This window comes from Platalea leucorodia (assembly GCF_965183815.1).
Source record: "Platalea leucorodia genome assembly, chromosome: 2".
Taxonomy (NCBI): Eukaryota; Metazoa; Chordata; class Aves; order Pelecaniformes; family Threskiornithidae; genus Platalea; species Platalea leucorodia.
The window spans coordinates 118,835,116-118,857,907 of record NC_138824.1 but is presented as its reverse complement, the minus strand read 5'-3'; the positions used below and the strand labels follow the sequence as shown (position 1 = coordinate 118,857,907).

The 22,792-nt window shown below is 43.2% G+C and overlaps 1 protein-coding gene across 1 annotated transcript; it reads left to right on the top strand.

The window, feature by feature from the left end:
• Window positions 1-1,324: 1,324 nt before the first annotated feature.
• LOC309586607 (uncharacterized protein C3orf38) lies at window positions 1,325-20,173 on the top strand. The gene is made up of 3 exons (XM_082303818.1): window positions 1,325-1,490; window positions 3,623-3,843; window positions 7,227-20,173. The coding sequence occupies exons 1-3, from the start codon at window positions 1,358-1,360 to the stop codon at window positions 7,800-7,802; spliced, it is 930 nt and encodes a 309-aa protein (XP_082159944.1). The 5' UTR covers window positions 1,325-1,357; the 3' UTR covers window positions 7,803-20,173.
• Window positions 20,174-22,792: the final 2,619 nt, after the last annotated feature.

The following is a 22,792-nucleotide window of genomic DNA, read 5'->3' as shown; positions in this document are numbered from 1 at the left end:
CTAGGTCTTCCTGGTTTTGAAACCACAGGTTTTGAAACCACTTTAGCACCAAAAGGTGGCCTCCTTATGCTACCGGTATTAAAGCATGGGTTTGATGAGAGTGCCTGCTTTTTCTGCCACAGTGAGGCCAAGGACTCGTTACACCTGTATTTTTCTCAGCGCCAGCCCTCGGGTAGCTTACGGTCCTTAGCTCAGCTGAAGCTTCTCTTGTCATCTTTTTCCTTTTTTGTTCATCCTTCCTCCTTTTTCTTTTCTCTCCCTTAACCCATAAAGTGACTGCCACTGGTTATTCTGCCCTTGACTGAGAAAATACTGCCAAGTGGAGGAGCAGCACAAGGTTCAATCTTCGCATGTAGGAGAGCAGCAGCTTTGGCTTATAGAACTTCATTTCTGTAGGCAGGTGCTGTGCTGTCAGATTTTCTGCCCTTGCGGACATGTGCAACTGGCTTGGCGTTAGTTCCCACGGTGTCCGCAGCTGCCTCAGGCATGAGTGGAGGACTTGATGCCACTGTGGCTGCATCTCAGATAGCCACAGATCGGTCAGTCCGGCTGAAGCGACCACCGTAGACGTTACAACAGCTTGAGGCCTATCAATAGGCTTCCAGGGGCTCTTTCCACTGTGAGCATCTGCCGGGCCTCAGCAGGAGCGCTCAGCCCTTCCCGAGGAGCCGATGGCGGCTGGGCACAGCTGGATCCTGCTGGGAGCCTTGTTTGTGTAAGGCCTCCATGGCCGGGCAGCCCGTGACTGACCCCGGAGAGCTGCTTGGAAACACTGAGACCGGAGGCCTTGGCTCTGCGTCAGCGACGGAAAACCATCGCTGAGGTACGCAGTGATCTTTGGTGTTCTCCTTCGCAGCCTCTGCCGGGCTCGCGAGCGAGGAGGGCCAGTCACCGCGCGGCCGGGGCCAGCGATACAGGGCGCTCTGTAGCAATGCTGCACTGGCTTAAGGGGCCGCGGGGAGGGAATTGGCACGGCAACTTCACGATCCGACGGGAAGGGCGGGCGATGCCTAATTATAAACTCTTCATATATATCTTGTCTACGTTTAGGTTCACTTTCTTGTGGCTTTCCTCCACCCATGGGCTGGGTGGCAGCCGTCGGGTTCTCCCCTGCCTGGTCCTTGCTCTCCACGGGCGGCGGCGGGCCGGCCGGGGCCCGGGCCGGGGCCGGGGCTCGCAACCCGGGGAGGTTCCCCTCGCTGCCGGGAGGCCCGGCCTCGGCGCTCCCGGACGGAACCCCAGTGCCGGCCGCTATTTCCACCCGGCGCCTGTAGGCCGCTGACCGGGGGGGCTGCTTAGAGCGCCGTGCAGGAAGCTGCCGTTGCTAGGGCTTCAGGTGGGGAAGCGGCGCCGGGCGATGGCGTCGCTGGGCCTGAGCGAGCGGGAACAAGCCGGGTGCCGCGACCTCCTGGAGTTTCTGGAGACCGAGGAGCTGATGGCGCTGACGGACACCGTCACCAACCGCCTGGTGCACCCGGAGAGCCGCCAAGGTGCGCGGAGCCCGCGGCGGGAACGCTGACTCCTGCGGCGGCCCTCCCGGCCCCGGGGCGGGGATGCTGGAACCTGCCCCTGTGCCCCGCCGGCGGGTCAGCGCAGACGGAGGCTGGGCCGGGGGCTGCCCCTGCCTCCCCGCTCCGCTGCCGCTGGCTTCGGGCCGGGCCGGCTCGCAGCGGCGGGTTGCGGGGGAGGCGAGCTAGGCCGGCTGCCGGAGCTGCCCAGGGGGACTGTCGGGGCCCTGGGGAGGTGGCAGCGCCCTGCCCCGGTGCAGGGCTGTAGCGAAACGTGCAGCTGCGTTTTGTTCGGTTGTAGCTGTCGGGAGCCTCTTCCTCCAGCGGGCCTGTGTACAGCCGAACAGCACCGGGATCTGGCTGCTGGGAGTTTGCGGTTTGTTTTGGCCAAGGAACTTGCGGCTGCCTGTGGCTTTTAGGAGATTTTCAGATCTAAAGGACGTCTTTTTCTCTCTTAGACCACCCGCCCCCCGCGGTGAGCTTCGTGCACTGCTGTGCCCCTCCTATGCCCTGTTAGTGTTTGTAAACGTATTTAAAACCCAAGTGTCTCTTGCTGTTTGCGTTAATGACATTTGCTTTCAGGTTTTGAAAGGGTAAAACACAAATCAAATATTGAACTTGTTTCTGTGTAGAACAGAGCACTTTCAGGTGTGACCATCCCCCATCGCTTTGTAGATGGTGAGATTTGTTTTGTAAAACTTATTTTTGCATATGATTTACCTGAGGCCACTCTGTATATTGCCCTGAAATATACTCATCCAAAAACCTTGAGTTTGTTTCACGTAGTATAACTCAGACCTGTAAGATTTGCCAAACACATTTCTTAAAAAGGTCTTATGCCTGTAGTTTTTCTTCTTGCTTTTTTTATCCAGTTTTTGCAGTGGTTGTAGGTTAAACTAAAAGATGTCTATTTTTTTTTACTTCAGCTATTGGTCTGTTCTTGTGTAAACCTACAGTTTTTATGAGTAACTTGTTAAGTACCCAGCCTCAGTTTAGGGGGGAACTGGCTACCACAACTACTTTAAAAGTGAATTTCAGTTTGTCGTGTTTCCTAATTTTGCCACAGAACCTTGTAGCTGATTTCTTTTAATGTTACATTTCAATGCATTGTCATTGTGCTACGATGAATGGTGTTTTCTTATGAACCCGGGAGTAGTAATTTTATTAACATGGAAATAAAACTGTCAGTCTTCAGGAACCTAGGTGGAACCTCACTTTCACAAACTACTGTGTGTTGTCTGAAAAACTGCAAACTTCTGGTACTAGAATTCTTGTTCAGCACACAAGGAAACAGAGATTACCATAGTTATCTCTCTCTCTGCATTTCTGTCAATTTTCTGTTCATGGGAAACATTTGAAAACTTGCATATTCTTCAAAATAATAATGTGTTCTCTGACCGAATCATGTGAAGTACCCAGTTGGTTCAGAAATTAAGATTCACATTGCATATTCAGAAGAACCATACAAGATTTGTTTGGTTCTTCTTTCTCTGTGTAATCTTGCTTCCAAGAAGACAGGTGGATGGCTTATTTTGAAATATCCCAGAGCTTTTTCAAATGGAGAATGAACCCAAGCTCAGCCTTTGCTAAGCGAAGGTGCCGTATGGTGACACGCAGCAGGAAGCCTTGAATGATTTCATGTTAAATGACCTTATTTTGAAGTTAAGGCTAGCTGCATCTCAGGAAGCATAGGTGAAATGCATTGTGTGCAAGAATCTTTATACTTCTTGGAGTTTCTAAACAGCTTGAAAATACTTGAAGAATATTAGTAATTTCATTTGGAAGAAAAAGTTGCATCCTTTTCATCAAATTCAAATAATACATAATAAGTTCTAAGCAGTCATTGCTACTGGAAGTAGGGATTACAAGGTAGCAAGCTCTTCAGTAGAAACAGCACCGTTTTTTAAACGTGTTCCCAAGTCTTTGGGTACCTTCTGTGTCTAATATGATCAGGTCAGATTTCAGTTTGCAAACAAACTTTTAAGTCTTTGCCTTTCATTTAGGCTTGTATTGTACTGTGTTTGGAGGTGCTGGTCAGGAGTTTAAGAAATGGCATAGGCTTGGGTTTTAATCATGAGAGAAGTAACTGCTAACTTGAATTTCTTTACTTGCAGAAGCCATTCATGCCATTTTGGTTTACAGCCAAAGTGTAGAAGAACTTTTGAAACGCAGAAAAGTCTATCGAGAAATAATTTTTAAGTATTTGGCAACACAAGGAATTCCAGTGCCTCCTTCCTTTGAGAAACGTCTACTCGTTGATCGTGTAAAGCAGTACTGGAGTGGGCAGCTCGCAACACGTGCCGCAGAGTCAGGGGAGAGAAAACCATACACAGAGGTGAGTTCTGCTTTCTGAAAGATCTGAGGATGCTTAGCATTGCTTTTGCAGGATAACCAGTGTAAATGTTCTAATGTACATCTAAAATGTGGCTCTTCACCTGTGTTTAGGAAGTTACTGAGTCTCTTTAACTCGGTTTGTTTGGTTTTTGTTGGTTTTTTATTTTTTTTTAAAATTACATCATTTAAAGGTGTCTGTGCCAACGTATCACTTGCAGAGTACAGTCTTCTGCTCTGTCTTACAAAGTATATTAGTGCATTTGAACTCTAATGTGTGGGGTCTTCTCCATGCTTTTGATTTTGAAGTTGCACTGTAAGCTAAAATAGAGGGTATTCACAAATAATTCTGTGGATTCAAGGACAACTGAAAACAGTGTTAATGGTACAGAAACCCTGCATACCTCCTTGTAGTTTTTTTAATGTGGTGGATCTTCTTAAACTTTTGGTATAGATCCAGGATTTCCAGTCACCCTCCAGCCACACCAGGCACTAGCGATATCATTGGTAGGGCACGTCCCAGAGCAGAGCAAAGAGATGCTGTCGATAGTAAATCATAGGGCGAAGACGTCTGTCGGACTGTGGTCTAAAATGTTGCAGGGGAGGGAGGGAATGGAGAGAAAACTGCCTTTTTGTAAGTGGCCTTGATCTACTTCTAGAGGCAGTGCAATCAAAGTAGCACTGTCTGTAAGCTGTTTTCCTTTTCACTTCTTGCAGTTAGAATGCAGAATGGATTTTAGCGAATTTTTATATCGTTGAAATGTAAAGTTTGTAGCAGTGCCAGGTCTGTGTAATTTTTTTCCCTTGATAGTAGTAACACTTAATACAGTGTAACTAAATGTGTTTTGGCAATTACAGGTTGTTTTGAAGTTCAAAAGTTTGACATTTAGCAAATCCTCGTGGTGTAGTGAATTTTCAGTGTTTTATTAGTCTTGGATCTTTACCATGTAGTTCTAAATAGCCACCTTGCTCTTCCAAGTGTTGTACTTCTGAGACCTAATGGGCAACAGCCCCACCAGCTGGCCTGTTAGAGCTCTGTAGCTGTTGATAACCTATTGCATTGAGCTTTCTGTCAGGAATTAACTGAGGAGAATTATGATTTAGCTGAGAATTGTTTTCAAAATAATTTTTTGTGTGCATACTTTGGAAAAAAAAATAAAAATGTTGCTCTTGCAAAAATGCTTCCCAAGTATTAACCCATAGCAAAGTTATGATTGCAGTAAATAAATTCTCCAAAGTACTTAAACACATTCACAAAGAATGAGAAGTTCAACTGGTTTATTTATCACATACATCTTTCTTTGCCTTTGTTTTCTCTTCATTCTTGTGGCCCTCACCATTCTGAAGAAATGGGTAACATGAACCTATGTAACAGAATTAGAAATTAATTACAGTTTATTGTGAAACAAATACAGCATTTCTATATAGAAGTCTCTAAACTTTTCATACTTAATTACTTAATAATTGCTTAATTTAATGCTTACTAGACTTCAATGTTAGCAAACTTGACATTTGATTTACTTCTAAAAGTCTTGCTGTCAAGTTGCAAATAGTGAGAAGCCCTACAAAATAGCTGTACATTTAGTTCTTGTTCAAAAAACTCGTCACCTTACAGTTGGAGGTCATGTATCTTTATGTTGTAAAGTTTGGATGACTTGGCTGGATGGCCAGGCCCAAAGAGTTGTGGTGAATGGAGTTAAATCCAGTTGGCGGCCGGTCACAAGTGGGGTTCCCCAGGGCTCAGTACTGGGTCCAGTTCTGTTTAATATTTTTATCAATGATCTGGACAAGGGGATCGAGTGCACCCTCAGTAAGTTTGTAGACAACAGCAAGCTGGGCAGGAGTGTTGGTCTGCTGGAGGGTAGGAAGGCCCTACAGAGGGACCTGGACAGGCTGGATTGATGGCCCGAGGCCAACTGTATGAGGTTCAACAAGGCTCAGTGCTGGGTCCTGCACTTGGGTCACAACAACCCCATGCAGTGCTACAGGCTTGGGGAAGAGTGGCTGGAGAGCTGCCTGGTGGAAAAGGATCTGAGGGTGCTGGTCAACAGCCAGCTGAATATGATCCAGCAGTGTGCCCAGGTGGCCAAGAAGGCCAACAGCATCCTGGCTTGTATCAGGAATAGTGTGGCCGGCAGGACCAGGGAGGTGATCGTCCCCCTGTACTTGGCACTGGTGAGGCTGTACCCCGAGTACTGTGTTCACTTTTGGGCCCCTCACTCCAAGAAGGACATGGAGGTGCTGGAGCGTGTCCAGAGAAGGGCAACGAAGCTGGTGAAGGGTCTGGAGCACAAGTCTTGTGAGGAGCGGCTGAGGGAGCTGGGGCTGTTTAGTCTGGAGAAGAGGAGGCTGAGGGGAGTCCTTATTGCTCTCTACAACTACCTGAAAGGAGGCTGTGGCGAGGTGGGGGTCGGTCTCTTCTCCTAAGTGACAAGCGATAGGACAAGAGGAAGTGGCCTTAGGTTGTGCCAGGGGAAGTTTAGGTTGGATATCAGGAAAAATTTTTTCACCGAAAGGGCAGTCAGGCACTGGAACAGGCTGCCCAGGGAAGTGGTGGAGTCCCCATTCCTGGAGGTATTTAAAAAATGTGTAGACGTGGTGCTTAGGGACGTGGTTTAGTGTTGGACTTGGCAGTGCTGGGTTAACAGTTGGACTTGATGATCTTAAGGGTCTTTTCCAACCTAAATGATTCTATGATTCTATCTGCATATTCAAAACGTGACTTCCCGATAAGTACTATTTGTTCTTATCAGCTATATGAAGATGCAGAGACCAACACAATTCACCAAATTGAAAGGTACCAAAAAGAAGAGACTGAAGGCAACGTGAAACAGGAAAAACATGTCAACAGAATTGCTTACTTATAAGCACTTTTTAGTAAATTGATATGCCTTAATATGAGATTAGCTTTTCAGGTTGGGTCTGTATCCTTGTTTTTCTGTAACCTTCTTTTGGAAATGTAAAGGCCAGTGAAAAGTTACTAACCCAGGCGTTTTTTACTCCGCAGAAATTTTTTCTCTCTGTGTGAGAATCGTGGTCTCATGGAAGTTGTTCAAAAATCCTTCCCCTGCCCTTTTTCAGTAGAACCAGGATTTTCCTCTTTGTTCATAAATTGTAGACGGAGACAAAACTGAAGGACTGTTCTAACTGTAATTCAAAGAACCTACCCCAATTCTCTAGGTGATAAGATAATCACGATCTTAAAAAATAAATGAGATTTGACTTTGTTGTTTTTCTTCAGGCACTCTGTCTTGGAACACTTGAAGAAGACAGGATGTTTAAAATAAGTATTTACTTGATTTTATGTTGTTCTAAGTGGTAATCTTGCATGTTAAAGCTAAATAAAAGAATAAGGCTAAAAAGAAAAAAAAATGTGCTTGATTGCAGAGTCATGGACAGAGACAAAAGTCACCACAAGATGACATTCACGATCTAGGAGAAGAATTCTGTCAATGGTTCTTTGAACTCCTGAATTCTCAACATCCCTTGGGAGTAAAATCTGAAGAAAGATGGGGACCACAGCATTTTTGGGAGGATGCCAGGATGAAGTTCCGTTACAACACATTAGAAAAAAACACGGAAGAATATGTTGGTGCAGAAATGGTGAGCCTTCGTCTGCTCTCCTTAGTTAAAGACGAATATCTTCTATTCAGCCCTAATTTGCATGCCAATGGACTGAAATGTGCCATGTCTCCACATGGGTTAATACTGGTAGCTGTGGCTGGCACAGTGCATAGAGACAACACTTGCTTGGGCATCTTTGAACAATTTTTTGGACTCATTAGCTGTCCCGCTAGGGAGAATACCTGGAAAATAAAAGTTATGAATCTTAAAATAGTTGGACAGAATGCTCTGGAGCCTGGGATGCAAATTGAAAAACCCTCTATAAAATACGAGTCAAACCAACTGCAAGAGCTGTATGATGGGAAAGAACTGACCGTGTTTGAACCTCAGAAATTCTGAGCAATTCTTTCCGAACTGAGTGACTGGGTAAGGGGGGAGCATAGAGCACTTGTAGTGCATAGCTGAATATTGAAATGGTTGCAGCCATGTGATGTTGTCTCTTTTTTGAGTCAGATCTGCTGGATGACAAACTGAGATACAGTCTAAAGTATTAATACAGGTGATGCTTTTGGGCACCTTTCCAGAGCTAAAAAATATTTCAGAGTATTAGTTTAGATTTTGTACTGTAGTTAGGAATGGAGTTAGATAGGTTATTCTTGGTTACAAAATATGGTTACATTTAAATATGGGTTGGCAGCAGTATGTAATGAACTAGATGACACGAGGTTCACAAACTTCAGGTTGCTTCTCTTCAGGTCACCAGTTTAAACTCTTGTCTGAGTTGTAATAGGAAATCATTGCATCTGTTTTTTTGAAATTGGGGTCGGTGAGTGTCTAAATGGACATCTAAGTCCCAGGAAAACCATCTGCTGCTTTAGGTCACTGAACGATAGAAGTAGTTTAATGGGACAATACGGGGAACTTGGCATCGTTGAAGTCTCTTTCTCTTTGGATTAATAGCTTCCTTTCCTTTTACCTTATGGTTCCAACTTTGTAATGAATACAGACCAACTCCCTGTTGTTCTAAATGTGTCCCCAGGCAGACAAATTTGAGATGGTTGCCCAGGCATCCATTTCTAGCACTGACTCTCTTGGATCAAGTAGTTGATTTCATGACTTAGAGCAGCACTGTACGAACCAAATGCTTTGGTAATTATTTTGTATATACTTACAACAGAGTTTTTAATATAATAGTTGTGATTTTTGTATGTTTTCTCAGAATAAGAATTTAATTACTCTGAGCTCCTTTATTACATTGACTAGAAGTCAATTTGTTAACGCTGTGCAGTTACAATGACAGGTGATATTAAATAAATAACTCAATTACTACTTAATAACTGAAATTGTTGCCATTGCAGAACTTGAATTTTTTTACTTTTTTTTTTTTTAATTTATAAGGGATTACAGGCGAACCAAGATGAAAACTTTTTTTCCCGCAGCTTGCTTGGATTGTTTGCGAATTTTGTTTTAATTTTAGAGTTTCACCAATACAAGTTGTGAAAATGGAAACATTCCCTGTAACATGGGAACAGTTCTTTTCATTTTAATATGTTTGCCAATGACAACAAATGGTAAAATTATGGGTGGGTGAGGGGAAACAGGAAGATTCAGGTATGCACAGAACTGATTTTTATGAACAGTCTGAGTCTTGATTTCTCTTTAAAAATTTCTAAAATAATTTCTTTTCTAAGCCAAAGTTCAAATACTCTGCTGGATGTTCTTTCCCAATAAACAGTTGAGTTGTGGCTTCTTCAGCTACTGATGTATAATAAATAAAAATCAACCCAAATTTAAAATTCAGAAGAAGCAGTTTCCTCGTATGTGTTGAGAATTGCATTCCTCTTCAGGTGAGGGCAAAAGCCTACCTAAAGGCCTAAATGGGTACCTTTTCAACATTCAGTATGACAGTCTGTAATTCAACGAAATATTTTGTGGTTTGCAGGACCGTACTTTGTAACTGGCAGCGTAGCTAGTACTTCAGTCAGTATGTTAAATATGAACCTGACTAAGGGTGTAGTTCTCATTCCTGCTTTAAGCTGATGTGGTGCGGGTGGTCCCCTTCCTCCACTCAGGTACCTGTCCTCGCTTCCTTCTTGTATCGGCATTAGTGCTTGTGCTGACTCTGAACAAGAGGGAGTGGGGACTGATCCCAGTGAAAACTAACTGATTGTCAGAAACCCTTCAGGCTGATCAGCTCTGTAAGAAGGCTGCCCACACAAGTGCTAGTGTCAGCTTGAGGAACAGAGACGAGAATTTGCTTTTTTTGGTGACAACCTGAATTTCTGTGGGATTAAGCAAGTGATCAAACAGCAGTCTTTGTTAATTCTTACATTCCAAATGTTTATGCTTGATAACTTCAAAGTACTGAATGCAAGGAGCATTGTGGTAAATCCGCTTTTTACAAAGACTGGTACCTAGTGAACTTGTTCTTACTCCTTTAGTTCTCCTACACAACGTATGCAAGAAAATGATAAATTGTCGCAGCCTTGTGACCTCTGTGTAAATTCCTATTTTGTTGCAGAGTGGAGTAGGCGCTGTATGATTTATTGATGACCTGTTGGTGCAGTTGCTGCTCTTGCATCGTTGATGAGGCTGTTAAGAACCTGCATACATTAGTCGGTGCTCATTAGCTGCTGAATGATAACTCATTTTTGCAGCAGCTAATTTTGGTGTGTGCTTATGGGTTACTTCAAATTGTAGTTACCAAGGAGCAGGTGGTATCAGCAGTTGATGAGCAGTTGATGGCTGCTGATAAGCAGCAGTTATCCTAGGCTGCTGCTGCAAAAGGCAGGAAATGGTACAGTATCTGCTCTTTACAATCTCACCACCTGAATGTTTGGTAGGCACTGACAGTCAGCTGATGCTGAGTAACTGTGGTTTTGCAGTTATTAACTGGTATGACTTTTTATCCTGTAATACACCTGCCTCTTTCTCTCCTAGGCCTGCATTCTCTCTTGCAAAAGCATCCCTTCTAAATGCATTTTATTTCCACTTGGAAAAAAGGATTCCAGTTTTATAATGGCTCTTCAGGCTCTCCATCTTGCAAGGAGGCAGAACTGGGTTTTGAAAGCTGCTGCCTGACCAGTCAGCACTGGCTGACCTGCTTGCAGTCAGGTTGTAGGGGCAGCAGAGAGGCATCTGCTCCTTGACATTTCGTGTATGTAGAAGCATGTTCATTTTTGTGCCACGTGAGAGTTGTGAGGTTGTAGCTGCACTATGCACCACAGGATATCGCAAATATTTTTCTGGTGTTTTGATTATTGTTTATAATAAGTATCCTTACTGAGAGTTCAGAATTCATTTTTCAAGTCATTGTCACATTCAGGATTTTTTTTAAGAGTGGAAAAACACTAACTGCAGAAGGTACTTTTAGCTTAACCTGGACTTTAAGGAAAAAGTTAGGACTTGTTTAAATGGAGTACAGACGACAAACTTGAAATATTTATGGAATTGATTTCATCATTCTCTCTAGATGCTGCTGTTCAAAGCTGAAGTAACTTCTAGTTGGTTTACCTTTGGAAACAATGGCCATTTTAGTTGCATTTAGGAGATACAAAAAAATTAAATAAAACTTCTTTAAAACTGTTTTCATCAATTTTCCTCTGTATCACTATTTAGTCAAGGCTCAAGACAAATCTTTTCAGTAACAATTTCTTATGTCTACCCCTACTACTTAAGATGAAATGCTAAATTTATATTTTGTAGATCTATCTCTGGAAAGTAATTTGATAGTAAACAAAAATTCAGGACGAGAGGAAGTGGGCTCAAGTTGTGCCAGGGGAGATTTAGATTGGATATTACGAAAAATTTCTTCACGGAGAGAGTGGGTAGGCATCGGAACAGACTGCCCAGGGAAGTGGTGCGATCACAGTCCCTGGAAGTATTCAGAAAACGTGTGGATGTGGTGCTTAGGGACATGGTTTAGAGGTGGACCTGGCAGTTAGGTTAATGGTTGGGCTTGATGATCTCAGAGGTCCTCTCCAACCTTAACAATTCTATGATTCTATGAAAATACTGACTTGCAACAAAGCAGGCAGAACTTTCTGAATTGTATAAAAGTGAAGGAGTGGAAATCATGACCCACTGTTCTAATCAGCCACACTAGACAGATTTAATTTTTTTGCCTCTGAAGTAGGAAGCTTGAATGTCTTAAAGCAATATATGAGCAGAACCTCTGTGATCATGCAGGCCAGCTACCTTACTGCAGGTTATGCTGTGTTGCTTTGGCTGTGCTTAGTCTCCTTATGCAGAAGAAGAAAAGTGATCACAAGGAGACCTTACACAGAGCATTAAATGAGTTCTGGCTTGTGTCTGTGGTCTAAATATCCAGCAGTGCTCAACTGCATGTTATTTTATCAAACTTGTAATAGTAACAAAAGAAATGTGTTTTCTTTGGATGCTCACTTCCTCCATGAAATTAGATTTTTAAGTGTATTTAGGAATTCGCAAAAGGAGTGTAATATTCTTCGTCTGTGTCCTGCTTGCTTAGTAATCTGAGGAGGAAATCTGAAGTTGATGATTAGTCTTCATGAAAATACTTGCTAGGTTGTATTTTTTCCCCCTCATAAATTGCCAAGGTAGATGAACGTTGCCTTTGCAGACTTCACTGTCTGTTTTTCTTAAGGTTTCATAATGCATGTGTCATTAAGCGAGCCGTCAGTTTCACTCTGTTTCCTATATCCTCTTCCCTCAACTTAAAAACCCCAGTGCTTATTGCAGGTACTATTTCAAAAGGTGTGGATTCTTCATTGCCGCTGGAAGGACTATTTCACATCTCGGACTAGCTCTAGTTTATTAGTTCACAAATTCATTGTAATATACTCTGGTGGTGGCTGCAGAAGTAGCTCAGTTGTTAAACCGTTGGATTGAGGGAAACAATTTGTTTGGAATTGTGATAGTTTTCTCACCTGAAATGTTTGGAAGCAATAGCATTTCTCACGCTGGCTGTAGGGTACCTACAGTCCTCTTAATCGAAATCAGGCAGGATAGAAGTGACAAAGTTTCCCTGCTAAGCACTCTGAGAAAGTGCAGGCTTTTAATTCTGTAGGGGCTCTGGGTGCCTTCAGAAGCATATAGATCTCCTAATTAGTCATTGTTATTTTGAAATGGGAAGCTAACAGTGCGTGGGACACTAAATGCTGCTAAGGACATTTCTTTGAGCTATGGGTCATACTGGCTTTGCCGAGCAGAAGTAAAGCCTGCGGTAGGAGGTGGGGTCAGGCAGATGGCTGCAGGAGACTCAGCTGTGCTAACCCATCTTCTGCTCCGTTGTTGGACCAGATGCTCGTGCTGTGTTTTTTCAGAACAGGCTGTAGGAAACTGTCTTAATGCAGTACACCTCGTAGGCGTGGATTTTATGCTTTTCAAATAGTATGAATTTGACTTTATTTGTAAAATCTTTACTAACTTTTTTTGGCAGTTGAAATAATTTGTATAACTCAAGTGCTTTTTGTGGCCTGTAGCTGAAAACTGATTTAGTATGAATTATATAATTGTTTAAAGAGAGCAACAGATCTAAAGATGGTGATGGAATGTGTAGAGTAAGTTCATCCTACAGAGTGATGCCAGGCAGTACCTGGTGGCAGAAGAAATCCTAGTGTTGGAAAACGTGAAGGGTGATCGCAGCAGCAAGACCGTATCATTGCAGAGTATGGCATCTTTACCCTCTCTGTATATTTTATTAAATGTGAAGATCTCACGTTACATACAATGTGCAAATGCAGCTACTTTGCCAGCATGACATTACTAGGAACGGCAACGTTTTCTTGTAGCAGTCTTCAAGCATCACCTGCTGCAATATTTTTTTTTTTATTTTAGCTTGTGACTGATTTCTTGATCTCATCAAACTAAACAGAGAGAACTCGACAGGTTTAACTGTCATGTATGAAGAACTGGAGGAGAAGAATGTTTGCTTGAAATATTGAATTTTGTCTAATTCCCAAAGTGATTTTGGACAAATGCCACATACTTTTGACAAATTGGTTTTAAAGAGTCACAGATATTTGTTAGAGTGGAGTATAAAGATGGATAAGTAATGCCATGTTCTTGTCAGTTGTTTCCTTTAATGCATGCTCATATTTGAAATTCAGTGTTGAGGCAGCTAAGTAAGACATTCCAGGTGATGAACTTTAGCATTTCTTTATTGTTCTCATTTTATTTTTTTCCTGTTCTAATTCTTTTCATTATGGCAGGAAATTTTCTGTGTTCCCTTGTCATGAGACACTTCTGCTTCTTTTTGCATTGCTTGCTGTTCCTTGCAATCCCTTATCTTTCTTGATAGCTTGTTCTTTTTCCCCTAAGTGTTTGAGAAGGGTACATTCTGCAAGGTGATCGAGTTCTGTAAAAAGAGAAACATAGGCCTTCAGTAAAGAGAGCAAAAATCATGGGATTTGACCTTTAGCTCATGCAATGTACTTCAGTGTTCAAAAGACTGTGGTTTTGGAGACTTTCTGCAGATTGAAAGTTTCTTTTTTCAGGAAACAAAGTAGAAATCCTTAGTTAAATGTAGTGTTTCTCCCACACCTTGGAATTAACAGGAACTACTGTCAACAACTGTTTTTCCAGATGTACTTCACTCTGAACCGTCAGGCTCTGGTTTGGAGTCTGATGTAGTCACCAGTGCAGAACATAGGGCTCTCCTACCTTCTGTGCAGTGATGACATACTTACAGTGCAGCTGGCAATTCAAATACTACTGATAGCAGGGACCATAGTAGCCAGAGACAGGAAAGTGGTAAGCTCATTTAGTCCACCCATCTGTAAAGACTGATAAAAGATGGGTAAGTAAAGCAATTAATGTGGGCTTGTGTTCAGGGAAGTTGGAGGACAAGCAGCTGGCAACTGACAGCTGTGACCACAGCAGTGCTTGCTGGAGTGCCTCATTAATCGAAGAGGGGAAGAAATTAAAGAGCAGAATTTTATGTATACTGACAACATTTCCACCGGTGTTAAAATCCTTAATCTGAGATTTTGAGTTTCAGTTTGTGACTGATGTGAAGTGAAGCCCCTCTCCAGAAAGGTTAAGTAGCCTGTATGCCGTGTAAGTAAACCTGGAATGTGCAGTGATGCCAGTTGATTGCAAGGAATCCTCTTTTTTAAACTCATTTTCAGCTCTTAGTAGTAGAAAGGGACAACCTCGTGTAACTGTAGGGGTAATCATAACAGTGCTATAATCATCGCTGCCCTGTCTGCAGGAAATCCAGAGGCTGGGTTTAGTCTCAGCAGGCATAATGGCCTTTTGGTGACATCTGGTGGCAGATTCATTGCTTGCCTGTAGTCGTACACTTGATTAAACCGTGCACTGATGCAGGCGCAGGCACTCGAGACTTGCTCTGGAGACAGGGGAGGAAGCTCCTGCTTTATCCCTTTCATTGCGGGCAACGAAATGGCCTGACATTGCCAGTGGCTCCCTTGCCTTGATCAAAAGGAAGGCTTGAAGGCACTCCATCAACCCTTGATAAGGATCTGAAGGATGTTTTAAAGATTTCAGCCCATCAGTGATGTCAAGCTGTGATACTCGGGAAACCTGTTGTTCTAGGGTTGTAGAGGGAAACATTATGGTGATAAGAAGGCTTCCTGGCAATAAAATTTCAGCTGACTTGTTAACAAATGCATTTCTTTTGGCGTCTGCTTCCCTGGTTTTTTTTTCCAGAATGCTTCACTCAGAGTAGCTGGGATCCTGAAGGCAGCACAGTTGCTGTTTTTCAATATTGCTTGTAACTGCAAATCTTAATCACCTCTCAGGCCCGATGGGAGGAGGATTGCCCTCATTGAGAGGTAGTCTGTAGCCCTCTGTGTCATGCTGAGTTCAAACAGTGTTCCTTCTGTTTTGTTTTGGGGTTTTTTGGGGGTTGGTTTTTTTTTTTTTTTTTCAGATTCCCCAGTCCTTATTGAAAATGCCAAGGAAACAGCCAGATTAAATATGCTGGAAATTATATTTGAGCAGAGAAGACAGACATGCCCAGCCCATCACATTTTGCATAGAGTAGAATGAGAAGTAAGAAACTTCCTATCTTGCTTTGATAAAATTATACAGAGAAGAAAAATATGAAATTTATTTGGCTTGTGGCCAGTAGTAATTGCCCTTACAGGGGCTCCTTAGAGACATGGATTAGAACAAAGCAGAGGTTTTGGGGATAGTCTTATTTGTGCGGAGAGGCAATGGTTCAAGCTGTACTGCCTTCAGTTGTAAAATTGCAGTAAAAAGCATCCAGAAAGCCACTAACAGTCATTAGTTGTTAAAGCAGCTGTAGTTGTTTTTCATATGTAGTTGTGGAGCTTGCCAGGCAGGTTTATGCAGTTAGAAAGGGGAGGGGGAGTGGTGTACAGCCTGAGGGTTCCTCCATTCTGCTCTGTGGTCTGGTTGGCCCTGCTCTGGAAGGAGCAAGGGACATGTAATTCGTCCACACCCACCTCTTCTCTGCACTCTGAGAGCGTACTGGCAAGGGGAATAACATCATGGTGTACGTGCCGCTGTAAACCACTCATTTTAAAACCAGTAAAAGCCAAAGCTTGTCATCTAGATGAGGTTTTGGTGGCTTGCCAGTGTTTTCTCACATAAGACTACTGAGAGAAAGGAAATGACAATTTTTAATAACTTGACTGTGATTTAACAAAACAAAAGAAAGGCTCATGCTTTATCTCAGAGCTTTCTTCCTCCTGAGCTGCTGAAGTCTGCCACAAGCCCGAGGGCTTCTGTCGGAGAACCTCAAAAGAAGAAAAAGAGTAGTTACTTTCCCTAGCAATGGGCAGGAGCAGCTTTCAGGCAAGGAATGAGTGAGCAGACATGGGCTCCTCCACTGGGAGAGGTGGCAGCAGGGAATAGTAACTCCCCGCCTCCTCCGCTGTAAGAATTGGGGAACTGAGGAAAACTTGCAGGTGGCAAGTAGAAAACAATGACGATATGCTTCTTTCCACTTAGTTAAGTGTCCGGGAAGAGTTTTCAATCTTTGTATTTTTCCTTTTCTTTTTTTTTTTTTACACTTTTGCCACTTGTTTTCTTTGCCTCTCATATTTAGTCAGATTGCAGTATAGGCATTTTCAGTCTTCAGATGTATTGTGACATGTTTGAGGAGACCTAGGTGCTCTACATCCTTTCAACTACACAAACAAACGTGGGGGGAAGCAGCTCCTGTGGTAAAAATAATAATAGGTCATTGGTCTGTTTATGATGGCTGCCTTTTGCATGTTGGCATTTCCAGCTCCTTCTTCTCTCTCAAGTTACTCCTCAAAGATAACGGGGTGTGACCAGGTCTTCTCTTGTAATATGCAAAGCTTTAATCTCCTGGGAAGAAGCATGTCCTGTGACCAGTGCAGATCCCATCGTGATGTGAATCTGCTCTTTGTGTCACAACTGAGGCACCAAGAATTCCCTTCTGTAAAATGCCAGGTGCAACTAAGGAGCAGTGAAGACATGGATATTGGTGGCATTTGTCTCAGTTTGCATTGGAAGCCTATAGAAAATTATTGCAAGCATCCATTAAAGCAGCCTGGCTAACTCCAGGTGAGCCATTTGAATAGCCATAATTCCAAAATAGCAAACCAAGTGTTTGATTTTTCTTCTTAGCTAATTGCAGAAGCTCACAAGCATGTGGAAAAAGATGTTTTTATGTTCTGTCTCAACAGCTATCGCAGCCTTAAAAGGCTATTTTAGATACCCCTCATTATCATAGGGTCATCTAGGTAATGTGGGTGAGTGCTGTACTTAAATTTCTGCTGTGTCTCGCTAGTTTTGTCCTAGAGTGAACCATCTACAGCTTTCTGAGTGCTTCCACTGTAGAAGGCTTTTTAGTCCAAGTCAGGAGGCTGTTTGTGAAGAAAACTTCGTGTTTGCTGCCACGCACACAATCAATGTGTTTTGCTTCACATACAGAACACGCTTGGAGCATGCATTCTGGGTTCCCTTTGGGGGAAACCAAACTAGAGAGATCCTCCAGCCCTGCACCTAAGGTACCCTGCTCAGTGCGAGGCAGGCAGTCCCCAGGACCAGCCTGGAGCTAGCTGGCAGTAACCCCCCCAACACAGGTATAGTTTGTGTGCTGGCACCATCTCAGCAACAGCTGTTTCATGCTCCTGTTGCACAGCACGGTTTGCTAATGTAAACACAGCTTAAGGGTGTTGAAAATGGTATTATAGCCTCCTTAGGACTAAATTAAATTAGTTTTCATCATAATACATTTATAAAATGTGTGTATATGTGTACATACATATTTTTAACGAGTCTTTCTCTCACTTTCTAGCATTTCCCTTACTAGAATTACATTTCAAATGGAGTAATTGTCAGTTCCTCTTTAACAGCAATAAGCATAAGACATCATGTCAGTACTTGTTCATCTATTCCTTTTTCTCAGTTCATTAGTAGTATTTATTGCATGGCTGGATTTTGAGTATTAATGAATTCTTCTCAAAGTTTGCATTTTTTATTGAAATAAATTGATCCTTTTAATATCTCTTCAGTAATTACGGGTTTAGATATATTTGCACAGTACCCTAGCTCTAACAAGATTAGTGGCGAGAAAATCCCATTCTGAAGATTAGTGTGATATATTGAGTTGAACTTTAGGATTTTACTCTGGTGTTTTCATTATGGAGGTTTATTACAGAAAAACACTTTGTCTTCAATTAGTTGCTAGCTGACGTGCATCTGAAACGCTCAGAAGAATAGCCTTTTTTTTTCTGAAATTAGAAACTTCAGCTTAGGAGACACAAACACTTTAAACACTGCTATTAGAAATGTTGCTATGGCACTAAAAAGATCTCAATATTTTAAATTTACGATTCAATTTTCAATTCTATCTGTGGCACACATTATCACATCTGGGACAGACTGACAGTGACCAAGCTATGAGCTCTCTGTACTGGCCTGTTGCAAAGGGAGATAGTGGTGTGTGCATCCTCATCGGCTACAGTTTCGGCAGAGACCGCGAAATGTGTGCGCCCTTTATGCCTCGGCTAGAGGGGTTATAAGGACTGTTGCACCTTAGCCACTGACCACTAAGGTAACGTAAAGGTATATGAAGTTGAAATACCTACACACCTGCCTTGTTGATGCCTGATGTTGTTGTCTAGCACTTTGTGTGTGTTAGATTTGCACCTCTCTAAAAGATTTGTATACAGCAGGATAAAATAAGCTGGAAGCCTTCTAAGGTAAGGGCAAATTTAATTTGGGATTATGTGTCATGGGCAAAACTGTCTTGAGGAATTTTTACGTGACTGAATTTACTGCCAATTAACACAAAGTTTTAATTGCTGATTTGAGGGTTGAGAAGAAAGAAAACAAATGAAAAAAAACCACTTAGGGAATCCCCTTTCCTCTCCCTTCCCCAGGGCCAACTTCAGTCAAACACCTTCCTGGTCTCCCCTTCGCTTGCTTTCGCCGTGTGTTACCCTCAGGGGTGCCCCTGCCCTGGTGTGGGTGGCCAGCGAGCCATGGTCCCTCGAGGCTGTCTCTACCCCAGTGTGGGCTGGCTGCCATCCCTCAGGGTTGTTCCTGCCCCAGCGGGGGTCCCTCAGCTGTGCCCCCTTTGGCATGGAGCACCTCCTTCCAAGTGTGTCTCCAGCTGTGTCCCCAGCAATGTCTCCTTCCACCGGTCTCCTGCGTCTTCCAGGGTGTTGCCAGCCCCTTGCAGCTGCCACTCTCTGAAATGCGTCTGAGCTGGGGTGCCGTGGGTTCCCCTGGCTGCTTGCGGACCTATTTCTACATTAAAACCGGTGTTGGTGCTGCCGAGCCTGCGACAGAAACTGATAGATATCTAACTGAGCGCTACCATGGGGCATATGGCTTTGCAGCTACTGTAATAATCATTGAAGTCTCTTTCCAGCTGTCTTCAACAACTGCTTTCCCCAAGACATAAAGGGAAAGGACTCTGCCGGGGGCAGGAGAAGAATATGCAATTTACTGGGATGTCAGTGAAGGGTTAATAGTGAGAACAAGGGCTTTCAGAGGAACAGAAGGGCAAATCCTTCCCCAGGTGAGCTGAATTTCAGTGCTACTTGGTCTTTGTGATGGATGCCCTCGACCCCTTGACCAGAGTGGCGGCGGTTTGGTGCAGGCTCCAGAAGAGGTAAAGGCCTGAGCCGTAGCCAGGCCGTGAACTCCTCTAGTTTCAATCTGTTCTCTAAAAACCCACCAGGGAGCAGAGTGGCCCTCTGAGCATCGATGCTATGAGCTTGGAACACCGATCATGCAATTAACACATCAATAGCGGCTGGCTTTTCCAAGACTCATTTATCAAGGAGCAAAGGAAGTTGTGGGTACAAGGAGGCTCCTGCATACCTTTCCCATCACATGTAATTTAACTACGAGCCAACCACTTTATCCTATAAATATGACAGCCTAAGGGAGCCTTCTTTGAGCAGTCCCTGCTAAGCAGTGTGGCTGCATGGCGGTGATCTCGCCTTGAGCTGGGACCCCTCTCAAGATTGCCTCTTGAGGCAGAGAGACCTTTTACCAACGACAGATCTTTGGTAAGCGACCGATATCGTGCATAACCTTGTAGTATGGTAACTTTGATTTTGTCTTGGTAACTTTGATTACGTGCTGCATTGATGCTAATGAAACATTATATACACTTCGCATGTACAATCCCTTAGACATAAACCGTTGTCCAAGTCTGAGACTAAGATTGGACCTAGCCGCACCTAAGCTCCATCAGGACTTTAGAAAGCAAGGGGGTCTGCTCTGAACCTCATGACTCAACGAGAGGGTCCTCCTTATCCTTTTGCGTCCACGGTCTCTCTGTGAATAGTTTTAGCTGCAGTGTAACTCAATTTTACTTTGTATGATTCTTCCATGCAGTAATTAATAGAGTGAACCTTGCCATTGAACTTTGTTAAGTCGCACTTTTACAACATCATATTAAAACCACTTTTGCTAATACCTTTGTCAGTGATTCCTTAAGTGTTCTAAATCACCCATTCGTGACAGTCTTCCATATTATTGGCCTAAACTGGGATTTACTTATGAATCTGCCAGGTTTTATAGTCGGAGCCAAGGATGCCCGGCTGGCCAGCTTGCTCACTGCAGCACAAGTGAGAAGAAAGTGACTGACAAGACAGCGCTTGCTTCAGCCCAGTGTGACACCCATTTACAGCCGGCTGGTAAACAAGGACCTGTGTGCATGAGTGGTGTCACTGGTATACCGAGCGGTGACAATAAAACAATTAGATCATAAAAATACTCTGTTAAAGCATTCTAATTAAAACACGGTTAGAAGTTTTTGTATCAGGGAAAACAAACTGCAAGCAATTTTGCACTGGGAGCACATCATGTTTGCCCTAATGCTTTTATGTACCTAACAGAGGGCTTTGATTCAAGCCCAAAGCAAGCTGGATGCTCTCAAGCTATAGCTGACAAACATTGTCAGCCAGCTGACACTGCTAAGTACCATGGATGTAATTTTTTTTTAAACCCCATCATGGAAAATATCTGGCTGCAGGCTCTGAGTAATTGAAAGCTCCAAAGGGAGAAACTGGCTGTAGATGACTCCTTTCGGTGGTCCTGTGACACAAGAGACAGCTCTGCAGCTCCTTTGGAAAAGACCACCAACCCTGGCTTCCAACCCCGGGCAGAGGTAAGAGCGTTGGGTTATCCTGAAACGTGTTTATTGGACGTGTGACTCCACGTGTAGAAAGTTTGCTAAGCAAAAGTGTCCTGCGGCTTGATTGTAACGTACTGGTTCCTGCTTCATGGAGAAGTAAGTTGTGATTTCTTGTGTCCTGGAAGGCAGAAGCACTCTACACATTTGGAATTTTAATTAGTAACTATGCCGCGTTGCAAACACATGGAGATGGTGCAGTTACCTAGGCAGTGTTTTGGGATAGCTATGTGTTCATTTGTACACATAGCACCCTAAATCAGCACTTCACTTCAGAAAGCACATGTTTTATCCCACCGTGTGCTTCCCTTGGCCTCATGCGCCCTGTGGAAGGCCAGAGAGAATTAGAGGCCTTGTATTTTCCTGCCTGCTTACAGTAACTAAGGCATTAAATGTTAGGGAATAGACTTTAAAAAAATGTATTTTTACTTCCATTTACTTCTAGTTCTCAGCCCTTGCATGCTGGATACGTTTCCAAGTTGTTCCCCATACTATATATGGGATTTTTTTCTTCCTCATCACAAACATTTAGCTACAAAAGGAGGATAGATTAACCCTAGATAGGAACCCTGAGCTCTTTGCTTCACTTAAGATCCCTTCTGCTCCCCGTGTCCCCACAAGCTAGCAATGCACTCCATGTTGACAAATTCCTAACATTTTCAGTGTGCAAAAGGGCAATGGTAGTCCTGGAAGGTTATTCCCCTTTTCCCACTCCCAGCGTAGTGGGTTATTTAAAGTAAGTTTCTGCTTCTCTGAGCTGATTTTATGTTCCCTCAAGAGGGAAGATGGCTCTGCGCTTCCTCCCACCGCGCCATGGGTGCTTAGTGCAGCATCATCAACATGGAGGGTCCTCTGTTGCACTACGGACTGTAGTTCACTCCGGTAAGAAAATGGCTTGCGTACCTGCCCTGGATCCATTTGAAAATTAATCCAGTCACCTAAATGGAGTATTCTTTTTTGCGGGAGACAGTGGTTGCGCAAGTCACCTGCCACACTTCAAATCTTCAATGTCTATTTTTAATGTGGCAAATCCTAACTAGGTTAGGTAGACTTGCCAGGTACAAAGGTGAGCACTATATGTGCTACTGTCTGTAGAGTTATGCTTTTTGTAGTATTACAGTTTTTGAACAGAAGTAAAATTGGGCCAGAAAAGTACAGCTTCAGATCCCAGGCCAAAAGTGAAGGGCTGCTAGATTGGATTTCTATTTGTAACTACTTTGTCATGGCGTAGTTTGATCTCTGCAGGTGGAAGTTATCAGATGTGCTCCTGAATGTATGGTATTTAGTATGTTTTAATTTCAAATTTTCATTTTCTTGCATTCATTCTTTTCTTTGGATGTATATGCGTCCTACTTTCTGGTTTTCTTATTGACTCATGTATTGCCCACTCTTCTACCCTCTAGCTTTGGTGCTCTGTGGAATATCTCAGCTGCTGAGCGCACACCTGGCAATGTCCTCAAGGAACAGTGCCTGACTGAATATTGCAAGCTCATTAGGGGTTTTTGTTTTCTGGGTTTTGTTTGGTTTTTTTTTTCTCCTTCTTTTCATTTTAAATCCAGAGGTGTATCGCAAAACCTGAGGTGAGTAGAAGGGGAAATAAGTTGTCTCTTGCAGTAGCGCTGGTGACTGCTGTCTTGGCAAGTCAAATGTGTCTGAATGCATTCGTTCTCATATTTAACATACAGACAGAAGTGACGCTTTCTCTTCTCAACCGAAATAATACTTTGCATTGATCAAGTTGCTTTCTATTTCCCTGCTACCCCTGAACAGTTATTCACACAACTCCTTGCCTGAC

What these genes read in the sequence shown, in the direction of transcription:
- LOC309586607 (XM_082303818.1), top strand. Translation starts at nt 1,358, where the DNA reads ATGGCGTCGCTGGGCCTGAGCGAGCGGGAACAAGCCGGGTGCCGCGAC. An exon ending in GCACCCGGAGAGCCGCCAAG is followed by an intron (nt 1,491 to 3,622) that starts GTGCGCGGAGCC and finishes CTTTACTTGCAG; the next exon opens with AAGCCATTCATGCCATTTTG. An exon ending in AGAGAAAACCATACACAGAG is followed by an intron (nt 3,844 to 7,226) that starts GTGAGTTCTGCT and finishes GCTTGATTGCAG; the next exon opens with AGTCATGGACAGAGACAAAA.